We start from the raw sequence: 23,684 nt of genomic DNA on the forward strand, positions 1-23,684 counted from the left end.
CTTGAGTGTCTCCTGTACATTTTGGTTGACCATAGCCAGTATCATTTCTATAAAATTCTCATTGAGTACCTGTAGTATTTCTTCTTTTAGATTATTCTTGTGGGCTTCATTGGGTTCTTTGGTATAGTTTATCTTCAGTTTGTTGGAGTCCGGATCTGAGTAACTGTTTTCTTCATTTCCCTCTGGTTCCTGTACTAATTTTTTGCTGTGAGTAAACTGGTTTCCCTGTTTTTTCTGTCTTCCTGTCATTGCCCTCGGTTTTGTTATTGTCCCTGTACTGTGTGCAATTAAGTATTTTCTAGCTTGTAATAATACCACTGGTGATATTTAGAATGGAAGGGTGAGAGGAGATGGAAAGCAAAGAAGTTAAAGAAAAAGGGAAAAACAAATAAACAAGAAAAACAAACAAAAAATATTTCAAAGATATAAACAGGGAGAGGTAGTATACTAATCAACACTAAGCTGAACAGGCGTTAGAGAGAGGATTAAAAAATAAATAAATAAAAAGGAATAATAATAAAAAAAGAGAAAAATCTCCAAGTTCAGATGCAATAAAATTTCAGTCTTAATAATTTTGGTGTTCGTCCCTCAGCCTTCAATCCTTGAGGTGGTGTCTCAGAAGTAGTTTTGTCATTGTCTCATCAAAGGGGAAAAAAACCAAACCAAGCAAAACAAAACAACACAAAACAAAAAAAAAACACCACAAAGTGTGTCCCAAGTTCAAATGCAATACAGTTTCAGTAAGTTTTTCAGCATACAGATGTAGTTCGGTTGTCTCATCAAAGGAAGGGAGAGAAAAGAAAAAAAAAAGAGTCTGGAGACAATTCTGTGAATGGCTATCTGAGCCTGTGGCTCACCTGCCTGCTGCTGTCAGCCTGCTGTTGATGGAGGCTTTATTTATGCAGATCTCAGGAGTGAGCTTAGCACTCACCTAGCCCAGCAGGCTTTGTTTACTCAGAGTTCTCCTGTGCGTGAGCCACTGCTACAAGCTTTCCCCTTTCCAAGCACACTGGGGGAGGTGACACTGCACCAGCTTTCTCAGGCTGGCGTGTTTATTTACAGTTCACCGGGAAGTGGGTCTTCCCCCCTGTCCTGTGGAGTTTTCCTCCCACCGCCACTTTTACAAGCTTTCCTGCTCCTGATTGCTGGGCGTGTGCCGCCGCTTCTGCCTTCTCCAGCCGGCTTGTTTATTTACAGTTCCGGGAGGGATTTCCTCTCCCCAACTCTTCAGCGCTCAGGGCACTCTGCCCTCTTTGCTACGTGTCTTTTTTGTTGTTCTTGCTTATTATTCAGTTTTTTTTCTTTTTTCCCTGGGTGGGGGTTGGTCTGTGCAGGAGGCTATGCTGATCTGGCCTTGGTTGTCTGTGGGAGTACCACGTACCACTTAGCTCACCTTGTGGTCCACGTCTTCCCAAGCCGTCTGGGCACTGGTGTCTGGTGGCGGCGCGGGAGCCTTCCTGGTTCCTCTGTTTAACGTGGAGTGGGGATGCTATGCGCAGGCTGGAGGTGTGGAGGGGTCAAAGTTTTGCCTCTTCTCAGTGGTTTTTCCTGTAAGGTGTATCTCCAGCATCTCTCCAAGATTTTACTTTAGGAGGCACATTTTCTGCTTCCTCCCTCTACCCACCATCTTGGAATCCTTCTGTTTATTCTTTTTGCATTTATTTACATGTGTATACATTATTTGGGCCACATCCCTCCTCCTCCCTCCCTCCCGCTTCCATCTGTTCTATGAACTTTAAATGGTTTTTGCAATCTTTAATTTCCAGTATTCTTGCTCCATAAATATTCCTCTCAAAAAATAAAAAATATATTCTCTTGCTTTATGTATGTGATTTTACATTTCTGATAATCTTAATTATAGGTGTGTTTTTTTGGTTTGGTTTGGTTTTTTGCAGTACTGGGGCTTGAACTGAGGGCCTTCACCTTGAGCCACTCTACTAGGCCTATTTTTGTGAAGAGTTTTTCCAGATAGGGTCTTGTGGAACTATTTGCCTGGCTTCAAGTTGATCCTTCTGATCTCTGCCTCCTGAGTAGCTAGGATTACAGGTATGAGCCACCGGCAACCAGCAAGGTGTCTTTTTTCCACCTTCGTTTTCTTTCTTTTTCCCCCTGCATTATTTCTGTTTGTTCCAAATGCTTTTTTTTTCCCCCCTTCCCTTTGGGGCTTTGTCTTTTGTGTTAGAGGTATATTCTTTCATTGGGTGCTGCTCCTTGATTTTCATGTTTAAAAGTAAAGCATTGGTGTGATTAGAAGCTAAGAATGAGTGGGCCTTAGGATGAGCACATTTCACCATATAGAAATTAGATGGGAATCCCTAAGTGTTCTGTTGGAGGGATTTGCCAAATATCAGCCTCTGTTCTCCACAGTCTTCAGTCTCCTTATTGGGAAGTTGAGCCTGGCTGCTATTTTCTCTTCCCTGAACAGGTGAAGGTTTGTGTATTGAAAGGTGTCTGCATAGTCCAGATACAGACTGGCTTAGTTTCAGCTTTCAGCATGGTGGCTGAGTACCCACGTGTCTTCAGGACACACTCTATGCTTAATCCCGCCAGCCCAGCAGGAGACTGGACACCTCCCTCCTGCAGCAGAGCTTCCATACTCCATGACTTCCACATCCCATGACTGTCAGAGGCAGGAGCCCCTGGTTTGTCCTTCTTCTCCTCTCATAGCACTTACTTAGAATTACATGTTCAAGAGTCTGCTCTCCCTAAGGGACTGGATCTATACTGTTGATTTGTTTTCTTTCTGGTGCCTGGATACATTAGGTATTCAGTCTTTATGGTTGTATCTTGGGGCTTAGCCATTCGATTCTGCCAAATCCCCATCCCAGAAGCTAGAGGTTCCTCCTCTAGAGATGGCTAAACAGGGTTTTTAGCTCTGTGGCTCCTTCAGATACAAAGCCTGTGGGGAGAGAGCATCAAGGTGCACCTTTGGGGCTTTTGACCCTGTTTTTTAAACCACATGGCAAGGGAATGTCCCAAGATCTAGTCAAAGATAGAGACTTGAATGGGTAGTCATAACATTCTTACAAGTAGAATAGTCTTGGATGAGAGTAAGTACTTGTTTCTAATGAGTCCACAAGGTGAAAACATTGAGTTTAATGGTTTCATACTCGGTTTGGAAGGCTGTTTGGGCTCTTCTTTTTCCTACATTTTTATTTTTATGTGTGTATGTATGTATGTATGTATGCATAGTATTTGCAGTACTAAGGTTGGAATTCAGAGCTCATGCTTGCCATGCAGGTGCTCTATCACTTGAACCATACCTTAGCCATTTTTTATTTGGTCTCACATTTATGCCTGGACTGTGATTCTCCTATTTATGCTTCCCATGTAGCTGGGATGACCTGCAGGTACCACCATGCTCAGCTTTTATTGGTCAAAATGGGACATTGCTAACTTTTTGCCCAAGCTGGCCTCAAACCTCTATATTCCTGATCTCTGCTTTCCCAGTAGCTAGGATTACAGGCTTAAGCCACTATTTAAAATTTTTATTATGAAAAATTTCAAATGTACAAAATAAACTTTTTTTTTTTGTGGCACTGGGGTTTGAACTCAGGGCCTCATGCTTGGTAAGCAGGTACTCCTACCACTTGAGACACTACACCAGCCCAAAATAAATTTTTGAAGCAAATCTTAGCATGTCATTTAATCTGTAAACATTTCTATCACTTTAAAAAAAATACACCTTTAAAAAAATCACAGTGCATTACAACTAAAAGGTTTTTGGGGGGTACTATTGGGGTTTGAACTCATGACCTCATGCTTGCTAGGCAGGTGCCATACCACTTAAGCCACTCTGCCAGCCCAACATTACAACTATAAAAGAAAAAAAAAATTCCTTAGTATCATCAAAGATACCTGTGGGGCTGGAGGCATGGCTCAAGTGATAGAGTGCCTGCCTAGCAAGGGTGAAGTCCTGAGTTCTAACCCCAGTACTACCACCAAAAAAATAAATAATATATATGATATTGTAAGCAGTCAGTTTAGTTAGTTTTGTAAAAGCCCTACTAAAATGGACTCTGAAAACATAGCTTTGGGCCATGTTTGTTCATCTTTGTTTTCCTTTCCCATGTTTTTAATTGGGAAATAATTTATTGGGCTTTCATGAGTTGTAATGTATATATTATAACATTTTTTAGGTGTACAATCCACATATTTTTAGTAAATTTACGAGTTGTGCACCTGTGACTGCAATTGAACTTCAAAACATTTCTGTCGCCCCCCCCCCCAAAAAAAAGTCCCTCTGTCCCTTTACATTCATTCTTTGATTATAGCCCCACATACGCATTTGTCTCTGTAGGTTCGCTTTTGTTGCTGAGTAGGCTGTCAGCCAGGCCTTCCGTCTTAGTCTCACCTAACGCCACTTTTCCAGACCCCTGAGCCACTGTTCACAAGCTGTGGTCTATGAGTGTCAGGTTGTGTTATCCACTGCCAGTTTAGGAGTTAGCATTTTGTGTATGTGAAGCCAGCACTCAGTTCATCTGCTCACTAGCTTCCAAAATGCTATTGATGTCCTCTACTTTCCCGTTTCTTTTTTTCCTTCTTGGTTTATTCTTTTAAAGGTTTTGAAATGTTTATCCTTTTAAAACAATAACAAAACAAAAAAAGATTGCATCTTTTTAATGGGGTTTCAGGAATGAAAGGGCTCAAATGCAATCTCCTACCATCTGTAGCTAGAAATCTTCCCAACTAATACTGACTTGCCCTTTTCACTCACCTAAAGTTGCTAAAACTGTTGGACTTTCTTGGTGTTCATTCACTGGCCCCAGAGGATGCAGAACACTGATAAACTCCCATAGGATGGTTACGCCTTCACCCACATGTGGACTTTTCTAACAGATTTCAGTGTAGTGAGCAGGCCACATAAAGGGCTCAGGGGAGCCTGTTCACAAGCTTGTGTGTGTGGATGCTTCTGGGACTAAGAGCCAAACTGGCATCTGCTCCTTATTTGACAAGTTCTTATGTGTGTGCCCGTGGCCTGAAGCTTTAAAAGCTTTAGGCGTGGCCATGCATGCCTCTTTTCATCTGCCCTTCGTGTTCTGGCTTTGACTCTGGCTTTTCTAAGTCCTGACACTTTTTTTTCTTTGTTCTCCTGTAGGATAATGGATTTTCCTGGTCACTTTGAACAGATCTTCCAGCAGCTGAACTATCAGAGACTTCATGGCCAGCTCTGCGACTGTGTCATTGTGGTGGGGAGTAGACATTTTAAAGCCCATCGCTCCGTGCTGGCAGCATGCAGCACACATTTCCGAGCTCTGTTCTCGGTGGCAGAGGGAGATCAGACCATGAACATGATCCAGCTGGATAGTGAGGTAGTGACGGCAGAGGCCTTTGCGGCCCTCATTGACATGATGTACACCTCCACCCTCATGCTGGGGGAGAGCAATGTGATGGATGTCTTATTGGCAGCCTCTCACCTGCATCTGAACTCTGTCGTTAAGGCATGTAAACATTACCTGACGACAAGGACACTGCCCATGTCTCCCCCCAGTGAGCGCGTTCAGGAGCAGAGTGCCCGCATGCAGCGCTCCTTTATGCTGCAGCAACTGGGGCTGAGCATCGTGAGCTCAGCCCTCAATTCCAGCCAGAGCAGCGAGGAGCAGCCAACCCCCATGAGCTCATCTCTGCGCAGTAACCTAGACCAGCGGACTCCCTTCCCTATGAGACGTCTTCACAAGCGCAAGCAGTCTGCAGAGGAGCGGGCCAGACAGCGCCTCCGCCCCTCCATGGATGAGTCTGCCATTTCAGATGTCACACCAGAGAATGGGCCTTCGGGGGTTCATTCTCGGGAGGAGTTCTTTTCACCTGATTCCCTGAAAATTGTGGATAATCCTAAACCCGATGGAATAACTGACAACCAGGAAGACAGCGCTATCATGTTTGACCAATCTTTTGGTGCTCAAGAAGATGCCCAGGTGCCCAGCCAATCTGACAACAGTGCCGGCAACATGGCACAGTTGTCCATGGCCTCTCGTGCAACTCAGGTGGAGACTGGTTTTGAGCAGGAAGCTGCAACTGAGAAAAGTGGCTTCCAGTGTGAAAATTCTGAGGTTGGCCTCGGTGAGAAGGAGCACATGAGAGTGGTGGTTAAATCTGAGCCCCTGAGCTCACCTGAGCCTCAGGATGAAGTGAGTGATGTGACCTCCCAAGCGGAAGGTAGTGAGTCCGTGGAAGTGGAAGGAGTTACAGTCAATGCCAAGATAGACCTCAGCCCTGAAAGCAGTGATCGTAGTTTTTCAGATCCCCAGTCCAGCACAGACAGGGTGGGTGACATCCACATTTTAGAAGTCACAAATAACCTAGAACATAAGTCTACTTTTAGTATTTCAAATTTTCTCAATAAGAGCAGAGGAAGTAACTTTAGTACAAATCAAAACAATGATGATAACATCCCAAACACAACGAGTGACTGCAGGCTGGAGGGTGAGGCCCCTTACTTGCTGAGTCCAGAGGCTGGACCTGCTGGTGGGCCCTCGTCTGCGCCTGGCTCCCATGTGGAGAATCCATTCAGTGAGCCTGCGGACTCCCACTTTGTCAGGCCTATGCAGGAGGTGATGGGCCTGCCATGTGTGCAGACTTCAGGCTACCAAGGAGAACAGTTTGGAATGGATTTTTCTAGGTCCGGTTTGGGCCTCCACTCCTCCTTCTCTAGGGTGATGATGGGCTCCCCAAGAGGAGGAGCCAGTAACTTTCCATACTACCGTCGCATAGCTCCCAAAATGCCAGTCGTAACCTCCGTCAGGAGCTCACAGATCCCTGAAACCTCTGCCAGTTCCCAGCTAATGATGAATGGGGCCACATCCTCATTTGAGAATGGCCATCCCTCCCAGCCTGGCCCTCCCCAGTTGACCAGGGCATCTGCTGATGTCCTATCAAAGTGTAAGAAGGCCTTATCAGAGCACAATGTCTTGGTTGTAGAGGGAGCTCGAAAGTATGCCTGCAAAATCTGCTGCAAAACCTTCCTGACTTTGACAGATTGCAAAAAGCACATACGTGTCCACACAGGGGAAAAGCCGTATGCCTGCCTTAAGTGCGGCAAGCGGTTCAGTCAGTCCAGCCACCTGTATAAACACTCGAAGACGACCTGCCTGCGCTGGCAGAGCAGCAACCTTCCCAGCACTTTGCTCTGACTGTCCTCACGAGACCACGTCCAGACCAGTTGTGGGACTGAAACTAATGCCCTTGGGTTTGAGGTTTCTGCCGCCCATTTTGATGACAAGTGACTGGGGAGTGGTTCCATACAGCACTTGTGCTGCAGCCTTTCTGAGTAAAGCACGAACCTTGGGAGGGATGCGGCCCCTGGACCTGAGTCCTTCCTTAGGGTTGAGTGATGCAGTCATATAGTGGTTTGTAATTGATGTTAAAGGTGGCACATTTAAAAATTAAAGATGAAAGTGTGAAAAAAATTTTTTAGCAATTTTTGTAAAGCTCTGTGGAGCATTTAATCAAATTTCCTATACCTTCTGATGGGAACATTATATCCCTGTACAGTGATGCAAAATGCACTTATGTGTAGCAGTGGTGACTTGGTGCCTGTCTGAAAGGAAGGCCCTGAGGACATGCCTGTCTGCCACAGATGCTTTAAAGTGTATCCTGAGCTGGTCCTGGGCTGATCCTCAGAAAGTACTGTATTTTTAATTTTTGTCTGAGTTGCAGTCACAGACACTGCCCTTTAATGGTGCTGACACTGGGTCCAGGCGAACATTCTCTTAGAATAACAGGTGTATATACATTTGACTATGTTATCTGTTGGATACAGGTTTTAACAGGTTATTTTTTTCTGGTTTTAAAAACAAAGTTGTAAAAGGAATATGTACTTGTAGGGAGTGACAAGTGAGATATTGTTTCTGTATGTGCTGTTTTAGCAGTATTTTAACCAATTTGTATTACCAATGTTACAGTTCCTGTTTGGATGTCAGAAAAGAGCTAGCGTTTGTCTTTGTTCTGATGATGTGGAGTCATGTTTTGTGGGAGTTTTCATTGCACATTTACCCTTTGCTCCATCCAGATGTCCGAGTCCAGTCCCGTCTGACACATCCCACCCCAGGACAAGCTGTTCTCTGCTTCTCCATTTCCTTCACACTTCGTGCTCCGTGTGGCATCTCTCCCAAGCCTACCTAGATTACGTTTTCAGTTAAAAACTAACCAAAAATAATGCCACTTGTCATGGTTTATTAGTTACATACTATACTTTAAAAGCATAGACCCTAAACTCTTATTGTTGTTGCTCTCCCAATACTGAGTATTTAAAATTGTTTGAAATCCAAATGTAGCAGTGTCGGTAGATCAGTATTTTCTAGACTGTTAAGAGAGGAAGGCAGCCCATAGCAGTCACCCAGTAGCATCCAAGCCGACACAGGCATTCAGACCCTCCCGCCTCATTTCCCTAGCCTTGGCTTGCTGTCCTGACACTGTGCTGTCAAGGGCATCGGTGTATCCTAGTTCACATGCAGCCAGGGGAACGGCACAGGTTCATGCATCTCTGTAGATCTCAATTTGGGTCATGCATGAACAGGAGATCCTTTTTATTTTTTTATGCAGTTTTCAGAGATACCAAACCCCATTGTGTATAATTCAGAGAAATCATTTAGTTAAGTTTCAAAAGCCCAAGTATTTCATGTGTACCCAAAAAACAAAAATGAGCGCGTCTTCTCGTAATCTAGTGTGTGCAGTTACACATCTGCAGATAAACCTGTTCTCTTCGAGGGGGCTTGGTATCTCTCATGAGCTGATCACAAGGAGACTGTGATGCCTCCTTTCGAGCAGGTGTGGAGGAAATAGGGTCACGTGTGAAGTTCAGCTGTGTGCTTCACTGTCAAGTGATGTGAGAGGCTCTAAAGCTGCCCTCATGATGTAGGACCAGCATCCTGTGAGGAGATTAATCATTGGAGTCAGGTGAGTCAGCATGGAGAACAAGAGAGGCCCTGTCTGGGCCCAGGGGGAGGGGCTGGTGACACAGGCAGAGTAGTGGCAGTCCTGCTTCTTTCATCTTGAGATGGTGCAGGGTCCTGCCCCACCACCTGAGCAGGGGCTCAGGCACAGGTGCCAGAGCTCGCTCTCCACTGCTAGATGAAACCTGGACTCTCTCATCTACCTCTTAGTTTCTACGTGTGAGAAGCAAGCTTGCAGGCCCTTGTCCTTGGACATGCCATAGCACGTAAAAAGTAATTCCAAGGTTCCCTGGAAAACCACACCCAGGGTTCCTATGATCTGGCGTTTCTACCTGGATTCTAGCCGGTATTGGGGACCTGAATTTTTTATTGGCTAGCCTTAATTATAGCCTGGCATAATCATGTACAATCTATTCTGGTGATCACATCATCACTTCTATCAGGGCACCCATGTCAGTGGTGCTATGCTGGTCAAAACTGAGATTTTAAAATAAAAAATTTGTCATATTCATGCCTCTGCATATTTGTTTTCTTTGCATAGGTTAAAGTTCTTTCTCTGCTAGTCCTGCCTTGACCAGTAGTCTTTAAACCAAGCCTCCAAGACAGTATTGCTGTCAGACAGAATTGTTCCCCTCAAATTATTCCTTCTGCTTTCCCCGAAGCCTTCCTGTCTGGGCTGTGCCCACAGGTGAGTTTTTGTTCTCAGTTCACCCAGTGACTCACCCTTGTGCTCCACCCTATGCTGCCTTCCAAGCAGAAGCTCCTATGCCACTTTGGTTTGGCTCGGGGAAGAATTGGAAGCTGATTCCTGCACAGAACAGGACTTCTGCAATGGCAATACTGGTGGCGTGGCCTCGGGAGTGAGGGGGTGATCACAGAGCGTCCAAATGTGTGAGGGGTGGAGGAGGTCACAGGAAAAGGAAGCAAAGTGCAGGTGCGGGAAGCAAATTTTGAAATTAGGAAGCCCACCTGCCTCCAACTATTCTTGACCCAAACAGTGCTGACCTTCCCTAGTCTATAATTTTCTTCCAATGAACTCCCCTTTGCTGTGTCTGCTCTTTAATTTTCCTGGTGTCTGGGTATCAGGATCAAGTTACCTGGGTCCTGCTTGTCCCCTCCTCGGTGAGGGACAAGGGCAAGAATCTGGGCAGGGTCTAAAGATTGAAATGCCCGGGGTGAGAAGCAGAATGAGGCAGATCACCAGACGCCAAGTTAGCAAAGTAGGCAGATGCTGTCTTTGTTAGCTCCCCAAGCTGCAGGCCAAGACAGTCTCTCAGAAGATTATTTAATGGCAGAATTACAGGCTTTGGGCTGTATGTATCCAGTCACAAAGATGACAAGCAGCACAAGTGTCAGGTTTTCCTGAGCCCACATCCAGCCTGGCAGCACTCCAGGACACCATACCTCCTGGCCTCTGGGGTCCCATCTGACTACAGCTTGAGTTCACTGGGCATCGGCTCCCCTCTCAGGCCAGCCAGCAAGTTGTTAGCTGCCAACAAGGACATGGTGTTGCGAGTTTTGTAGGTGGCGCTGCCAATGTGGGGCAGAATCACTGGAAAACAGAGGGGGAGGTGAGAAGGATGGTTCAAGACCTTAAACAGGGCCCTTTCGTGCTTGAATTTGCCAGTAAGGAAGCTAAACAGAAAATGTGCCTCCCCTCTTTCTGTTACTGGCACCCCATTCCCTCAAGCAGGGGAGCAGAAACAGTAAAGGGACAACAGGCTACTGAGACCCAGACACAAGTAGAATGAGAAATTTGTACCCTAAATACAAGTGTGGCAGGCTACGGCGGTCTGGGCACCTGTCCAGACCCAGTCCTTTACGAGATGGTAAAATCAAGTGCCTGCTTAGCTTAGGAGCTTAGCACTAACCACCAGTCATACCCTGCACCCCAGGCTTCTGACCTGCAGAGTAACCCAGGATGAAGTGCTGGCCCACTGCAGAGCGAGCCAGTTCCCTTGTTCCCTAAAGAGCTGGCTCCAGGCCTGGGGGACAACAGCTCTATCCCAGCAATGCTCCGTGCAGGCTGGCGTTGTGGGGTGACAATGGTACAGTTGCCAAGGCCTGTAATAATGGATGCCTTCACCGGGAAGTCAGCAAAGAACCTGTGTGGGTGTCCATTCCAGAATGATAGGGACAACCCACAACCCTGACCACTCACGGTGAGTCTGGAGACAGAAACCTTAGGGTAAAGAATTATTAGCCAGGTATAAAGTTATTAACCAGGCAGCTGAGGACACAGAAAGACAAGCACTAAGTCTATGATTCTCAGAGTGTGGTCCCAGGGCCAGCAGCACCAGCATCACCAGGGAGCCTGTTAGGTGCACAGTTTCACTTCCCAGGCCAGACCTACTGTAGCAGAAACCCCAGGAGCAGGGCCCAGCAACTGTGCTGCTCAGTCCCTTTAGGTCTCCAAAAAGTATGAGAAGCTGGGCACGGTGGTTCGTGCCTATAATCTCAGCTACATGGGAGGCCATAAGTAGGAGGATCCAGGTCTGAGGCTGGCCTGGGCCAAAACACGAGACCCTATCTGAAAAATAACTAAAGCAAAAAAAGGGATGGAGGTGTGGCACAAGTGGTAGAGTGTCTGCTAAGCAAGTGCAAGGCCCTGAGATCAAATCTCAGTACTACCAAAAAAAAAAAAAAAAAAGTATGAGACCCACTGCACTTAGTGTCACAGATAGCAAAGGCTGGCAACATCCAGCACCCCTAGAGGAGCACAGAAGGAGAGAGTGAGATTGTTACATGCAGAAGACTGAAGAACCACTGTGGGGCCCATACTCAGACCTCTGAGGGGCACTGACTGGCTGGTGAACCATGTTAGAAACAATTCTTCAACCATGATATGAACTGCTGTTATTTGGAGCAGAGGTGCTGCTGTGTGCCACTCCAGACAAGCAAGCAAGGCAGGAGGGGGCAAGCCTCCAGTGCCCCACGCTGACAGGGCTTGGCAGGGTAGCTGGCACAGAAATGTGGTGAATAGAGGCCCTACCCCGCCCACAAAGCAGAACAGAGACAGGGTTGTGGCTGAGAGAACCAGCTTAGTAACTGGCCTAAGGTGTCAATACTGGTGTTGTCATTGCCTCTTTTCTCACACTTACATTAATACAAGCCACTTAAGAGCAACAGGATTTACCCATGAGCAACTATGGGGGTAAACACGAGGCCAGCCCCTCCTCCTCTATGTTTCACTCCTTTTGGGGACAAAGACCCAGGTATAATGTACCAGTGTCACTAACAGCCTAATATTTACAGTTCCCAGGTGTGTTGCTCTGTGTTCAGCCCCACTCACACTGGCTCCTCTCCCAGCCTCAGGACCACCTCTCCACACTGGTTCACAAGGCAGTGAGGCATCTGCACTGCAAACTCATGGCTCTTACCACAGTTCTTAAGGGTCAGCAGGGGGTGGTTAGTAGGCAGTGGCTCTGGGGTCGTCACATCCAGTCCAGCAGCTGCAATCTGACCACTGGCCAAGGCCTGGTACAGGTCTTCCTGATTCACAACATCTCCCCTGAAAATGATGGTGGTGATATCACCAAATGATGGGGTGTCCCGATGCTCCCTCCACCCAGGCCACCTTTCAGGCAGAACAACCCACATAAAGAATTTTTCCACTCACCTAGCACTTGGCCCTGACTTTTAAAGCAGTAAGTCTTAAAGTGCACTACAGAAATCTGCATGAGAATGCCAGTCTTATTATACTCTTAAGAACTATAGCCCTGTCCCACTTGCTAGCTGTGTGACCCAGGCAAGGGCCTCAATTTCTCTAGGTCTCAGGCTCTTCATTTATAAGATAGGGAGAACACCACCTAACTCCCCAGAATGCTAGAAGGATTAAAGATTACTGATATGCATTGTGGCATGAACCGGGCCCACAAATGCAGGTGTTTCTTATCTGGCTGGCCCCCATTCTACCCACTGGGAACGACAGCAAACCATCTGTCACGTGCCTAAACAAGGGCACAGATACCCTTGCAATAGACACCTACCTGCATCCATGAAAGTGAGCCACCACTGAAGTAAAGAACTGACTTTCTAGACTTCAAATTGTGCAAAAATAAATACTTGTGCAATAAGGAATACTACAGTGCATAACCCTGTGCAGCCCTGGGCACACGCAGGTCTGAGTAAATGAAAGGTGCCACCAGCATGAGCCCTGTGTTCTGCATTTTTTACTCTGTCACCCCCAGGTCACTCCTTTGTACCTAACATTGGAAATTAAAGATGTTTTGGGGTACATGAGCTTTTGGGGTGACTTCATTCAATCCCTTCTGCCAAACTGATTTAAAGGTTCAACGGGACCGGGAGCCTGAGCAGCAGGATCTCAAGTCTGAGTTATCAAGTTTGGGTTACAGAGTGCGGTCCTATCTCAAACAACAATAATAAAGGTTCCAAGGGGCTGGCAGAGTGGCTCAAGTGGTAGAGCGCCTGTCTAGCAAGCATGAGGCCCTGAGTTCAAACCCCAGGACTGTCAAAAAAAAAAAGCAGACTGTAAAGGTTCAAAAGGTACCAACAGGAAAGGGCTAAAGTGGCAGAGAGGAGGTGTGTCCCTCCTACCCGCCCAGCAAACTGAAGGCGCTCAAGATTACCTTGAGTTGAAGGGCCTGTGTCCATTCAAACATTACTGAGCTCAGGCACCAGGCTAAGTGGTATGAAAGGCCAGCCTCCAAAGCACCATCCAGACTCCAGGTCCATCCTCTGTGGTCGAGAAAAGTGGGCCTGCCCGGGATCCCATGGTGACTCACTGCCCACTGTGCCCTCACTCCCTGAATCACACTACTGTGAGCCAGGCCTGGAGTGCAGCTGGGGCTACTGGCAGAAGCAGAGTGCACCCAAGCTCTAATTACTCCTCCTCACCCACTTCTCACACAGCTTCTCCTGTATTTCTGAGTTGTTGGTCAGTTGTTGATTTATGGAGACCAGCAGCTTAGCCTGAGGTCTCACCAACAACTGGCAGGGAAGAAAGCCCCGGATCACAGCAGCTGGGCCTCTCAGGCTTGCTGGGTGACCCAGGGATGTCAGGTGGCCATAGGCTACCTGCTGATGTTGATAAACACGGCTGTCTTCTTCATCCTCTGGAAGAAGTCCTTGTTGCAGAGCCCCTTGGTTGCAGGCGTTAGGGAGCAGGCCACCACAATGAAGTCAGACTCAGCTGCCAGCTGGGAGGTTGACACTGGGGGAAGAGCATGGCTCCATCTGAGGCTGAATTCCAGTTAGGGACAGCAAGATGGTGAAGACAGAAACACCCAAGACACTTTCTGAAGGTCTGATCCCTACCTGGACAGCTCTAATTACTATACGAGGATAAGAACCATTTGTGGGATACTGGTGTACCCCATCAGTCACCCAACCCCTTGGTTTAACAGGCAAATGGAGGCCAAGAAGGGCAGCAGTTTATCTAAGGAGCTGGGATCTGGACTGCTCTAGCTTTCACCTCCCTCAGGACCAGATGTGCCGAAGGGGAGGACTGGCTGAGATGCAGTCTACCTCTGCTTACCACGCTGTGCAGCCCCCAGGGGCTGGATCCACCTGGATCAGGGCACACAGAGGCTGGGCTGGCGCTCACCAGTCAATCAAGAAAACTAAAACTGCTCAGCTCTTCCTTAGCTCAGCACATCCCTGCAGCTCTGCCCACATACTGAATGCCTGTGCTCCCTGAGAGCGCCTCTGTGGCCAAGGCCAGGTAGATTAGATAGAACCCACAGGGCACAGAAGCCCCCAGATACCTGGAGCACTTGCATTCAGCCTGCAAATGCCACCATTAAAAAGACAACCCCCAACAGAGCACAGATGGGGCTCCAGTGGAAACCAAGATTTTACTTACCAAACTCTGCCTGCAGTTCTGCTGCTTCCTGAGGCTTAGGCTGGCGCCCCGTGTACAGAAATCTTTGGACACCAAATGGCTTCAGTCGCCTAGCAATGGCCTGGCCTAGAGACAAGAAGTCAGAATCCATGGCTTGTTCCCACCCTTCAGAGGGCATGCAGAGCACCCAACAGTTCCAGGGACACGGACCTTCAGGGGCGGATCCTTTTGCAGGACAGTCCCCATGTTAACTGCTCCTGTCTTATCAAAGCCAGGCTACCTCAGTGAAACCAGCCCCTAGTCGGCCCACTATCCTCAGGGAACTGGAGGCAGTGTCCCAGCTCCTCCGTGGCTGGATAGACGTACACTGTCCTCACACAGTCCCAGTCATCTTGGGGGACATTTGCTGACCTTTTCCAAGAACTGGACCTGGTATCCCTGCAGATGCCTGGTCACATGGTTCCCTCCCTCCTATGGAGGGTCCTATGGACCCTCTGCTTCTGCTAAGGTGTCCTAAGCCTCACTTGACTTTTTGGTGGCACTGCCCAACTGCTAGCCTGCTCCAACCCTACAAGATCTTTTCATATATGCTGTTACATTTTCAGACTCAGAATATGCCCCAAAGTTGTCTGACTCCTCTGAGCAGCTTTCCAGTTAGAGAGGCAGACTGCCGGCTGGCCAGACAGGTTATGCACACTCCCACCCTCAGCCTCATCCCGCACCAGGCAGAATGACAGAGCACCACAGACAGCTGTTTGGCTGAGCCTAGGCCTTCCTGCCAGACTTCTCCAGAGACAGTCACTGGAAGGGAAGAGGAAGAGCTCTGCTGTGTCTGAAAAATAGCAGGTGGATTGCCCACTGGGTCCTCTGATCCCTTGGAGGCTTCATAAATCAGTGCCTTCAAGAAGCCGAGGCTGGGGCAGGGGGCAGAGGGGGCTGTAAACTCACCCACAGTAAACCACTCAAGGCCTGGCCCAGTCCAGTCCAGCCCAGCCCAGCATCCTATTCTTCAGAGAGTTGAAATCCTAAGGAACCCTGGTTCTTACCAACTTGCTCTTAGGAATTCCTGGTTATACTGATTTATTTTTGTGTGTGTGTTTTACAAAGCTGGCTCTTCTCGTTAGGCACCTGCTGTAGGCCATGCCCAGCTGGCATGCAATGCAGACAGCCTCTCCAAAGAAGGATGTCCAGCATTCAGGCCCCTGGCATCAGGGACTCAAACCAAGCCAAGAGAGCAGGGGGAAGGGGGTCAAGAGGGTAGGGCGAGTCTCACCTATGCGTCCTAGCCCCAGGATGCCAACAGTGCTGTGTGTGAGTCCGTAGCCACACATCCACAGGGGCTTCCATGAGGTCCAGCCGCCACTACAGGAAGAAGGAGTGGTGAGCAGCCCAGGCTTGGGCAAAGACGAGAAGCCATGGGGAGCCCATGCACCCAGCACCCCTAGCTGAGTCCATGCTCTAAACCTGCCTCCAGGCCAAAGGGCTGTTAAGTGGGGAGAGTGACATCCACAGCCACTCAGCACTGCAAGAACACAGCATGGACTCCTCCTTTGAAGCACTGGGACACAGAAACCAAGGGCTGTGTGGGGCCTCAGAGGCTCTTGCCCCTTTTGCAGTTGGGGAAACAGACCAGAAAGCCTGACCTGGTCACACGGCCAGGGGAGCTGGGAGCAGCAGATTGCCAACTTGGGATCTGGAACTCTAAAACAAGTTCTCTTAGCACTCCAGAACAACAACAAAAAAGCCCTGAGGCCCTGGGTGAACAGGGGAATGGAGCCCATCTTGAGCCGCTACCAAGCATGGTACCAACTCCCTAGATGGGATAGTGGGAAGGACATTCAGCACTGTGGAATTAGCTTCTGTCCCTCTCCCACCGGGCAGGCTGCTCAAGGCTGCATCTGCATACCCCATCTGTGCTCATGCTGCTCCTGCTCCCGGAGTGACTGCTCCAACCCTGAATGTGCACACTGACCCCCTCACCTTGAGCCCTCAGCCAGGCTGTACAACTCTGCTTTTTAGGAAGACAACACAGTAGCAGTGGTGTGCCCAACGCAGCAGCACAGGGGGCAGGGGGTCTGCTTGACACTGAAGGTCCCAATAGCTTCCTGATGGTGTGGTCAGGCTTGGTTCCTGCCCTCAGAGCTTGCTGATTTTGGCATCATGGGTGCCCAGCGTCACCCTCAATGCTCAAGAGGATACCAACTGACACTTCTTCTGTGAAGCCAACTCTGATTGCACCAAGCCCCCTGCCCCCCACCAACCAGTAGAATTTGTCCTTCCTTATCCTTGTCTCTCACGACTTCCCTTCCAGCCCTGTATACTGCAGCTCTGCCTTGTGCTTGAATTATCTTAGCTGATTCCATTCTCCTCATTCAGTGGGGCACACCCAGGAACAAGAACCACATCTGGACCAGGCTGACCCTTGTACTCAGGAACCAGTTGCTGGGCAGAGCTGGCTTTCCCAAGGTGTCACTCACTTCTTCACTTCCTCTATGGCCTCTGGCAACCGGCGGCATGTGGTAAGCAGCAGGGAGACAGCGAGTTCTGCAGTGGCGTCGGTCAGGACATCTGGGGTGTAGCCTACCCGGATCCCACTAGGAATCAAACACTGGGTAAATTTCCATGATGTTGCTTTGCTCCATCTTTGCACTGCCTGCCAGGAAGCTCAGAACTGTAAAGGGGCACTGAGGAGCAATCAGTCCTCATTCCAATTTCAATTATCTCCCACATGCAAGAGTAGAAAGATGGAAGATCAGGGTTCTAGGTCTGGGTCAAGTACTTACTTATTTTTCTGAATTTTCTCCTGAGAAAGGGAAACAATATTTGCCTTTTCTACTCCCAAGAGTGTTGTGGGGATCCAAAGAGACCACACATGAAAAAGTGACACTACACAGAGGGTACCCACTATTCTTGACTTCCTGGGTTTAACTGGCTTATTCACACATGGACAAATTTTATCACAGACACTTTGCATTCTTGCTGAGGGAAATAAAATGAAAACAAACCAATGGCTTCTCTTGCCCTCTCTCTGGCGGCCACCCTCACCCCACATCCCTTCTAGAAGCAGAGCTGCAATTACCGCTTCTTGATTTCATCCAAGGCCAAGTGGTCGACACCCACAGACAGAGTGCTGATGACTTTGAGATTGGCTCCTGTTGTACAGAAAATGCATGTGTAGCCAGGCGCTGGTGGCTCACGCCTGTAATCCTTACTACTTGGGAGGATCAAGATTTGAGGCCAGCCCAGGCAAATAGTTTGAGAGACCCCCATCTCCAAAATAATCAGAGCAAAATGGGCTGGAAGTATAGCTCAAGCTATAGAGCATCTGCTTTGCAAGCAGGAAGCCCTGAATTCAAATCCCAGTACCACCAGAAAAAGAAAATGCACTGTGTATTCCTCGTGGAATTCAAAGCCACACTTGGGATTGTATTTGGGACACCTGCTTATTATATTGTTCTCTCAGACTAGGAGAGACTGGTCCTCAGACCCTATCTCAGGTCCAGGGCCAGGACCTGCAGCTGGAGCTGTGCAAACACATGTTGGGGGCCTATTAGCGCTGGGCATTCCTTCCTGCTGCACACAGGCTCAGAAGGGATAGGGTCCTGCTCCTGGTCACAAAACAAGGCTGTGGCAGATCAGGAGCACCCAAGGTACCCCACCTCATTCTCCTGGCTCCACACTGTGGTCTTTGCCCTCCTAAACCCTCCCCCAGGGACTCACAGCAGGAGGGGGCAACTCCTGTCAAGTGGAGCTTGGAACAAGGGCTCCCAACCAGCCCTGAAGGGGATGCCCTCAGAAGGCAGGGAAAGCACTGCTGACCCCACTCCCTGCCAAAAGACCAGCCACAGCAGGTCCATGTGTCCCACAGGGCAGAGACTCCCTTAGAATCTTGGGCCCAGGACAGCCCAGCACACACCTGCGATATCCAGAAGCCTCTTGTCCACAGAATCAGAGAGGAGGCAGAGCAGGCCATGGGCCCCTGCCACTCCTCGCTCCAGCTCCTTGCTGGGGATGGGTTCATCCGAATCCCACTGCTCCACCTCACAGCTGAAGAGAAGGACAGCCACTTAGGGGATGCAGGAAAGCTCTGCTGATAGTCCAGCATTCCCACAGCTGTCAAGCATCGCCTCTGCTTGCTGTCCTCAAGCTGCTAGAGTTGGTTAAGGAGTCAGGGTCAGATGCAGATGGCCTTAGAATGATCCAGAGACAGTGGCTGAGTGGGGAAGGGCTGTCACAGAGGAAGTCCCAATCTGAAGGGCCCCACACACAGAATCTAAGTGGAAAGGGGGAAAGTTCTGGCATTTGCTCTCAGCTCAACACTCACAGGGGGCCCTCAGAAGACAGAATGGAAGAAAGGCCAGGTGGGTGGGGGTCCTGCATCAGATAGGGCTTGGCTTCAATGACTAGCTGCATCTCTCTCTTCTGAGTCCATGAAATACAAAACTCTCATCCTAGACTTTGCCAAGAAAGATAAGTTCAAGGTCAATTGACAGGAATGACGTTTTAGGGCCAGAGTTCTCAGCAGCTGTGGGAACCAGATTCTCCTCCCAGCCCTCACTACTGAATTCAGAGCAGTCAACATGTATGGAGCATTTGTGGGTGCAAGACATGGGACAAACGCTGGTAGCGCCCAGGACCCCCTGCTGCAGCACCTAGTGACCTTAAGCCCCAGGCATGAGAGCGGCACTGGTGTTATAGCAGTGGGAGTTACACCTACTTTTGGTGTTTTCTGCCTCCCTCCTTCTCCCTTCAGACAAAGCAGGTCCTTGGCAAAGGTGGTACTGCACTGGACAAAATTAAAAATCACTTTCCTCAGAACTGGCTGCTGAGCCTGTCACTCAGACACACCCGTGGAAGTGCAAACCCAGCAAGATGTAGAGGTCAGACTTCAGTGAGCCAAGGCTGAGTACAAGCCCCAAGTCCACCACCTGTACTTACTCCTTGCAGCCTGTAGCTTAATGGGTGACTGATCTCACCGTGCTGCAAGGACTTAAAAGTTTATGTACATGAAGCACCTGGTGACCCTTCCAGTGAAAGGGTTCAACTGAGAGAGTCATCAAAGGCTGCTGACAATCATCCAAGGGCCAGGCCAATGATGGCCACGTTGCCTGACCTCTCCTTCGGGTCAACCAACCTCAAAGGGTAAAGAATTAACAGCCTGGATCTTCCCTCATAGGTAAGCTCTGTGCAGGCCGATGATCATTGACCAGGCTGTCTCGTCGCGTGCCAGGCTCGCGCCATGGCCAAGAGCCTAACTGAGAGGTGGGCCCTCGAGAACTTTATGTAAGCCTCCCCCAAACTTCGAGCCCAACCTGGCCGGGCACAGTAGGCAAGTCTGACCAGGGCTGCAGCTCTAGGCTCCATCTCTCAGGTCCCGGGGGCCGCCTCGCCCTTCCCCTCCCCCACAAATAACTGGGGTCTTGGAGGGTTCGTCCCCAGCCCTTCGCAGGCGCAGACCCGGGCGCCTGAAGGTCGCTGAGTCACCTGTGCAGGGGTGTCTGAGGTTTGGGGACGGGAACCCGCCAGGGTGGCTCCGGGCGGCGTGCTCAAGGCTCTGCAGCCGCTCGGGGTTCGGCCCGGCCCGGCGGGGGACGGGGCGCGCCGAGCGGCGGGGACGCGGGACGCTTACTCTGCGGCCTGGGCGAGCGCGGCCCAGCCCTCGGGGGGGATCCTGCGAGTGACGAACACCTTCATGAGTCGCGCTGGCTTCATGCACCCCGCAGCACCGACCTGGCCAGACCCAAGGCGACGGAAGTGGGGCGTGGCCTGGAGGGCACGGGGCGGGGCGGGCGTGTGCGCGGGCGTGTGCGCGACCCTGCATGTCCAGGGAGTGGCCGTGACAGTGTGTCTTTGCGTGGAGTGTGAGTGTAGGACTCTGCATGCGCTGTTTGCCTCTGTGTGCCGTGCAGCCCTCATGACGCTGAGACTGATGGGGGGTGACATGAACAAATAGGAACACCCGCCACCCTAGCAGCTCGGGGATTGGAAGGCGCGTCCAGGAAATGGTGTGAGTGGAGGGGCATCCAGAGAAGACACCTGTGTGAGCGTGTTGGATGTCAGTGTCCGTGTGACTGGGTTGTCAGGGTGGGGAGGGGAGGAGAAATGCTCTGACCATGGGTGCTAAGGACCCTTTCGTACTGGCCACACTATTCCAGGCAGGACTTCTGGTCACCCATACTGGCCTCTGAGCTCAGTCTGATGCAGGAATGGTGTCTTTACTCTTTAGGATAATTCCCTATATGAAACCCACAATTATCTTTTTACTCTTAATTTAATTTTATCGTTTTTACATTTACTTACATGTGTACATTATTTGGGTCACCTCCCCCCCCCCCATTACCCACAATTGTGAAGGTGACTTTAACTGTCAGGGGCTGCTTAGGCTTGCTGGACACCTGCTTACTGGCTGGAGCCAGTTCATGAATAGGTTTAAGGCCAGGCATGTGGGTTTGCAGTCAGGTGGGCCTGAATCCTGGCCCTGCCACTTACAAGCTGTTTGATCTTGGTGAGGTCATGTCAGTTTCTTCAGGAGAAAACCGAGGATGACACCATTGAGGGTCATTGTGCATGGGCTCTGGGCCCTGGCAGGTGCTCCTGGAGCACTGAGGCTGTGGAGGGGAGGAGTGGGGAGCTCAGGCTGTAGAACTGGACTGCCTGGGTGTAAATCCCAGCTCTGCTACCAATGAATGAGAAGTTATTAAACTTCTGTGTGCCTCAATTTCCTCCTATGTAAAATGGGGGTTATAATAGGATCTGCCTCGTGGCTTATTGAGAGATGAAGTATATACAGTGCTTATAACAGCACAACATGTACTTAACACATTTTTAACTCACACAAGGAAACCAATGCTGGTGCACCATACAGTAGTTGGTTTGAGATGCAAAAGCTATAGAAGGTCAAGTGCAGAGCCCCAGGCCTGTTCCTCAGCTCTGCCGGCCTCATTTCTGTCAGAGGGCTGTTCTGTTACTTGCTCCCAGACCTGGGAGAACCCAGAATGCATCAAAGTGATCTCTTTTCCACTGATTCCCCCCTCCTACCCACTGGGGATTACACCAGGACCTCCCAAGTATGCTTTACCACTCAAGTCATGCCCACAGCCCTTTTGTTTGTTTTGTGATTTTGAGATAGGGTCAGAATCCCTTGTGCCCATGAAGGCAGGATCAAGAATTGAGATCTGCACAGAGAGGTAAAATTACCAACTGGGATCACACAGCAAGTTCCTAGGCCATCTGGGTCCCTGCCAGAGCCGATATCCCACACACCTGCCCCCCCTTAAGTAACACATTAGTAAATGTCATACCCACTGACCCTTACCTGTACTGCTAGGCCACTGCGGGAAAAGTTCTGAGATATATCAAACACTGACACAAAGAAGTATTTTTCTGCCCTTGGCCAGGCCCTTTGGGGTACAGCTTAGTCTGTAGCTCTGTCCTGTTAATCTCCTGAGCCTAGTTCCTTCCACACACCAAGGCCAGGCGGTGGCACTGGGCACTGAGCAAGCCTATACACAGGTTAGGCAGGGCCACAACAGGTTACCGGGTCTTCTCCGCCAAGGCAAGGAAAGCAGGGCCAGCTGATGGCCCAGGAAGCAGAGCTGCTGGAGTGGAGGGGGGTGCCCTGGGCTTCAGGGGCTAAAACTCAGCATGGTGAATAGCTATCATGGTGCCCTTAGTTCTAGACAATGTCCCTGTACCTCCTGCAGTAACTCCCTAATGGAACTGTACGTTCCCTGTAAGTGCACTGAGACTCTCCCAGTCTACACACAGCTGAAAACAGGACTGGTGGAGTCATTTGCTTAAAGTCACACAGCCACTAAGAAGAGGCAGAGCTTGAATGCAAGCCCTCACCAGCTCTAGATCCCAGCTCCCCACCACCCAGCAAGCTTTGTGAGAGTGGGAAGGTTAAAGGAGGCAAGCAAGGGACAACTTTTGGTATTGGCTTGGGGGGACCCTTAAAGTGCTCGTACTTCAATGGGTATCTAGGAATGGGGGGGTGCTGAGGAGTAGGTAGTGAATGCCAGGTGCCTGGAGGATGCTTAGGTACAGGAGGCCAAGAGGGGCAGGATCCCCCACCAGGAAGCCCTTCCTGATATACCTGCCCCTGCTGGATTTGAAGGCCCCTCCTTTGGGCTCCCAGACCCCTAGGATGCCTGGAGTTTGAGGTTTGCATGTCTGTCTCCCTACCAGATGCACACAAGAATTATGATGATGATGATAATGATGACAGTATTGGGGTTTGAATTCAGGGCCACACGCCTGCTAAGCAGGTGCTGTACCACTTGAGTCACTCCACCAGTCCAGGAAAAGAATTCTTGAGGGCAAAGACCCTCCTAGTCAGTCTCCCCAGCAGACTGTACAATGTCGAGCTGTAGTAAGAACGATGAAAGAGCAATGAACAGACAAAGGCTCAGAGGCAAGGAGTGTCCATGGCCTGGCCAGCAACTGGGCTGAGGTTGGGCAAGGTAGAGGTGTGGCAGGAGAGATGGCCAAAGCAGATATTTGGATCCAATGTCTCAGACCCTTGTGTGGCTACTTGGGGAGTTCAGGCTGAAACCCAAAGACATCATGGAGATACCTGTTAGTTGTTAGCGGGAAGACCCAGGCTTCCCTGGGACTGGTGGGTGGAATTCTAAGATGGCCTCCAAGTTGGCAGACACGCATTTCCCCTCCTTCTGTTTATGATGGGCTATCACTGCTGTGATCAGGTTACCAATCTAGTGACTTATCTTGGGTGGGTCTGACCTTTAAAGAATGTGGCATCAGCAAGAAGCCATTCTGTTGGCCTTGAAGAGGTACACTGACGTTTGGTGGAGAGTGCCTGGGCAGGGAGTAGTAGCTGGCCTTTAAAAAAGCGTCAGTCTTAAAACCACAGGAAACAAATTCTGCTAACCAGTGAACTTGGAAGAGGATCCCAATTCTCAGAGAATGGAGCCCAACTAGCACCTTGGTGCACAGTACAGCCCTGAGCAGGCCTAACTTCCTGACACACA

General features: G+C 49.5%; 2 protein-coding genes across 13 annotated transcripts in view; one reads left to right on the forward strand and one right to left on the reverse strand.

The window, feature by feature from the left end:
• Zbtb5 (zinc finger and BTB domain containing 5) overlaps window positions 1–9,402 on the forward strand; it is a 33,828-nt gene extending 24,426 nt beyond the window's left edge. For all 6 annotated transcript variants that reach the window (XM_020158177.2, XM_074051435.1, XM_074051437.1 and 3 more), the window contains exon 2: window positions 5,099–9,402. In XM_020158177.2, coding sequence (XP_020013766.1) covers window positions 5,103–7,130 — 2,028 coding nt within the window. In that variant the 5' untranslated portion in view covers window positions 5,099–5,102 and the 3' untranslated portion in view covers window positions 7,131–9,402. The remainder of the gene's footprint in view (window positions 1–5,098) is intronic.
• On the reverse strand, window positions 8,509–20,532 carry Grhpr (glyoxylate and hydroxypyruvate reductase). Of its 7 annotated transcripts, none has more exons than XM_074051441.1 (11): window positions 20,324–20,453; window positions 19,019–19,480; window positions 18,611–18,741; window positions 17,774–17,846; window positions 17,172–17,288; window positions 15,968–16,056; window positions 14,716–14,820; window positions 13,929–14,064; window positions 12,272–12,402; window positions 10,296–10,443; window positions 8,509–8,867 (listed from the first exon to the last, which is right to left on the reverse strand). In XM_074051441.1, exons 2-10 carry the CDS (start codon window positions 19,105–19,107, stop codon window positions 10,322–10,324), a joined length of 993 nt encoding a protein of 330 aa, XP_073907542.1. In that variant the 5' UTR covers window positions 19,108–19,480; window positions 20,324–20,453; the 3' UTR covers window positions 8,509–8,867; window positions 10,296–10,321. The 7 variants fall into 7 exon arrangements, with proteins under 7 accessions (XP_073907542.1, XP_073907544.1, XP_073907546.1 ...); XM_074051443.1 differs by lacking the exon at window positions 10,296–10,443 and adding an exon at window positions 13,481–13,610; XM_074051440.1 differs by lacking the exon at window positions 8,509–8,867 and having other exon boundaries at window positions 10,163–10,443; window positions 19,019–19,150; window positions 19,412–19,480.
• Between the last annotated feature and the right edge of the window lie 3,152 nt (window positions 20,533–23,684).

This window comes from Castor canadensis, chromosome 13 (assembly GCF_047511655.1).
Source record: "Castor canadensis chromosome 13, mCasCan1.hap1v2, whole genome shotgun sequence".
Taxonomy (NCBI): Eukaryota; Metazoa; Chordata; class Mammalia; order Rodentia; family Castoridae; genus Castor; species Castor canadensis.

Excerpts from the sequence above, each read along its gene's own strand:
- Grhpr (XM_074051441.1), bottom strand. The coding sequence starts at position 19,107 with ATGCAGCTAGTCATTGAAGCCAAGCCCTATCTGATGCAGGACCCCCAC. Across the intron at positions 14,821-15,967 it reads CCTGGGGCTAGGACGCATAG|GCCAGGCCATTGCTAGGCGA; the intron begins GTGAGACTCGCC and ends TCTTGTCTCTAG. Across the intron at positions 10,444-12,271 it reads GCTGACCCTTAAGAACTGTG|TGATTCTGCCCCACATTGGC; the intron begins GTAAGAGCCATG and ends TCTGTTTTCCAG.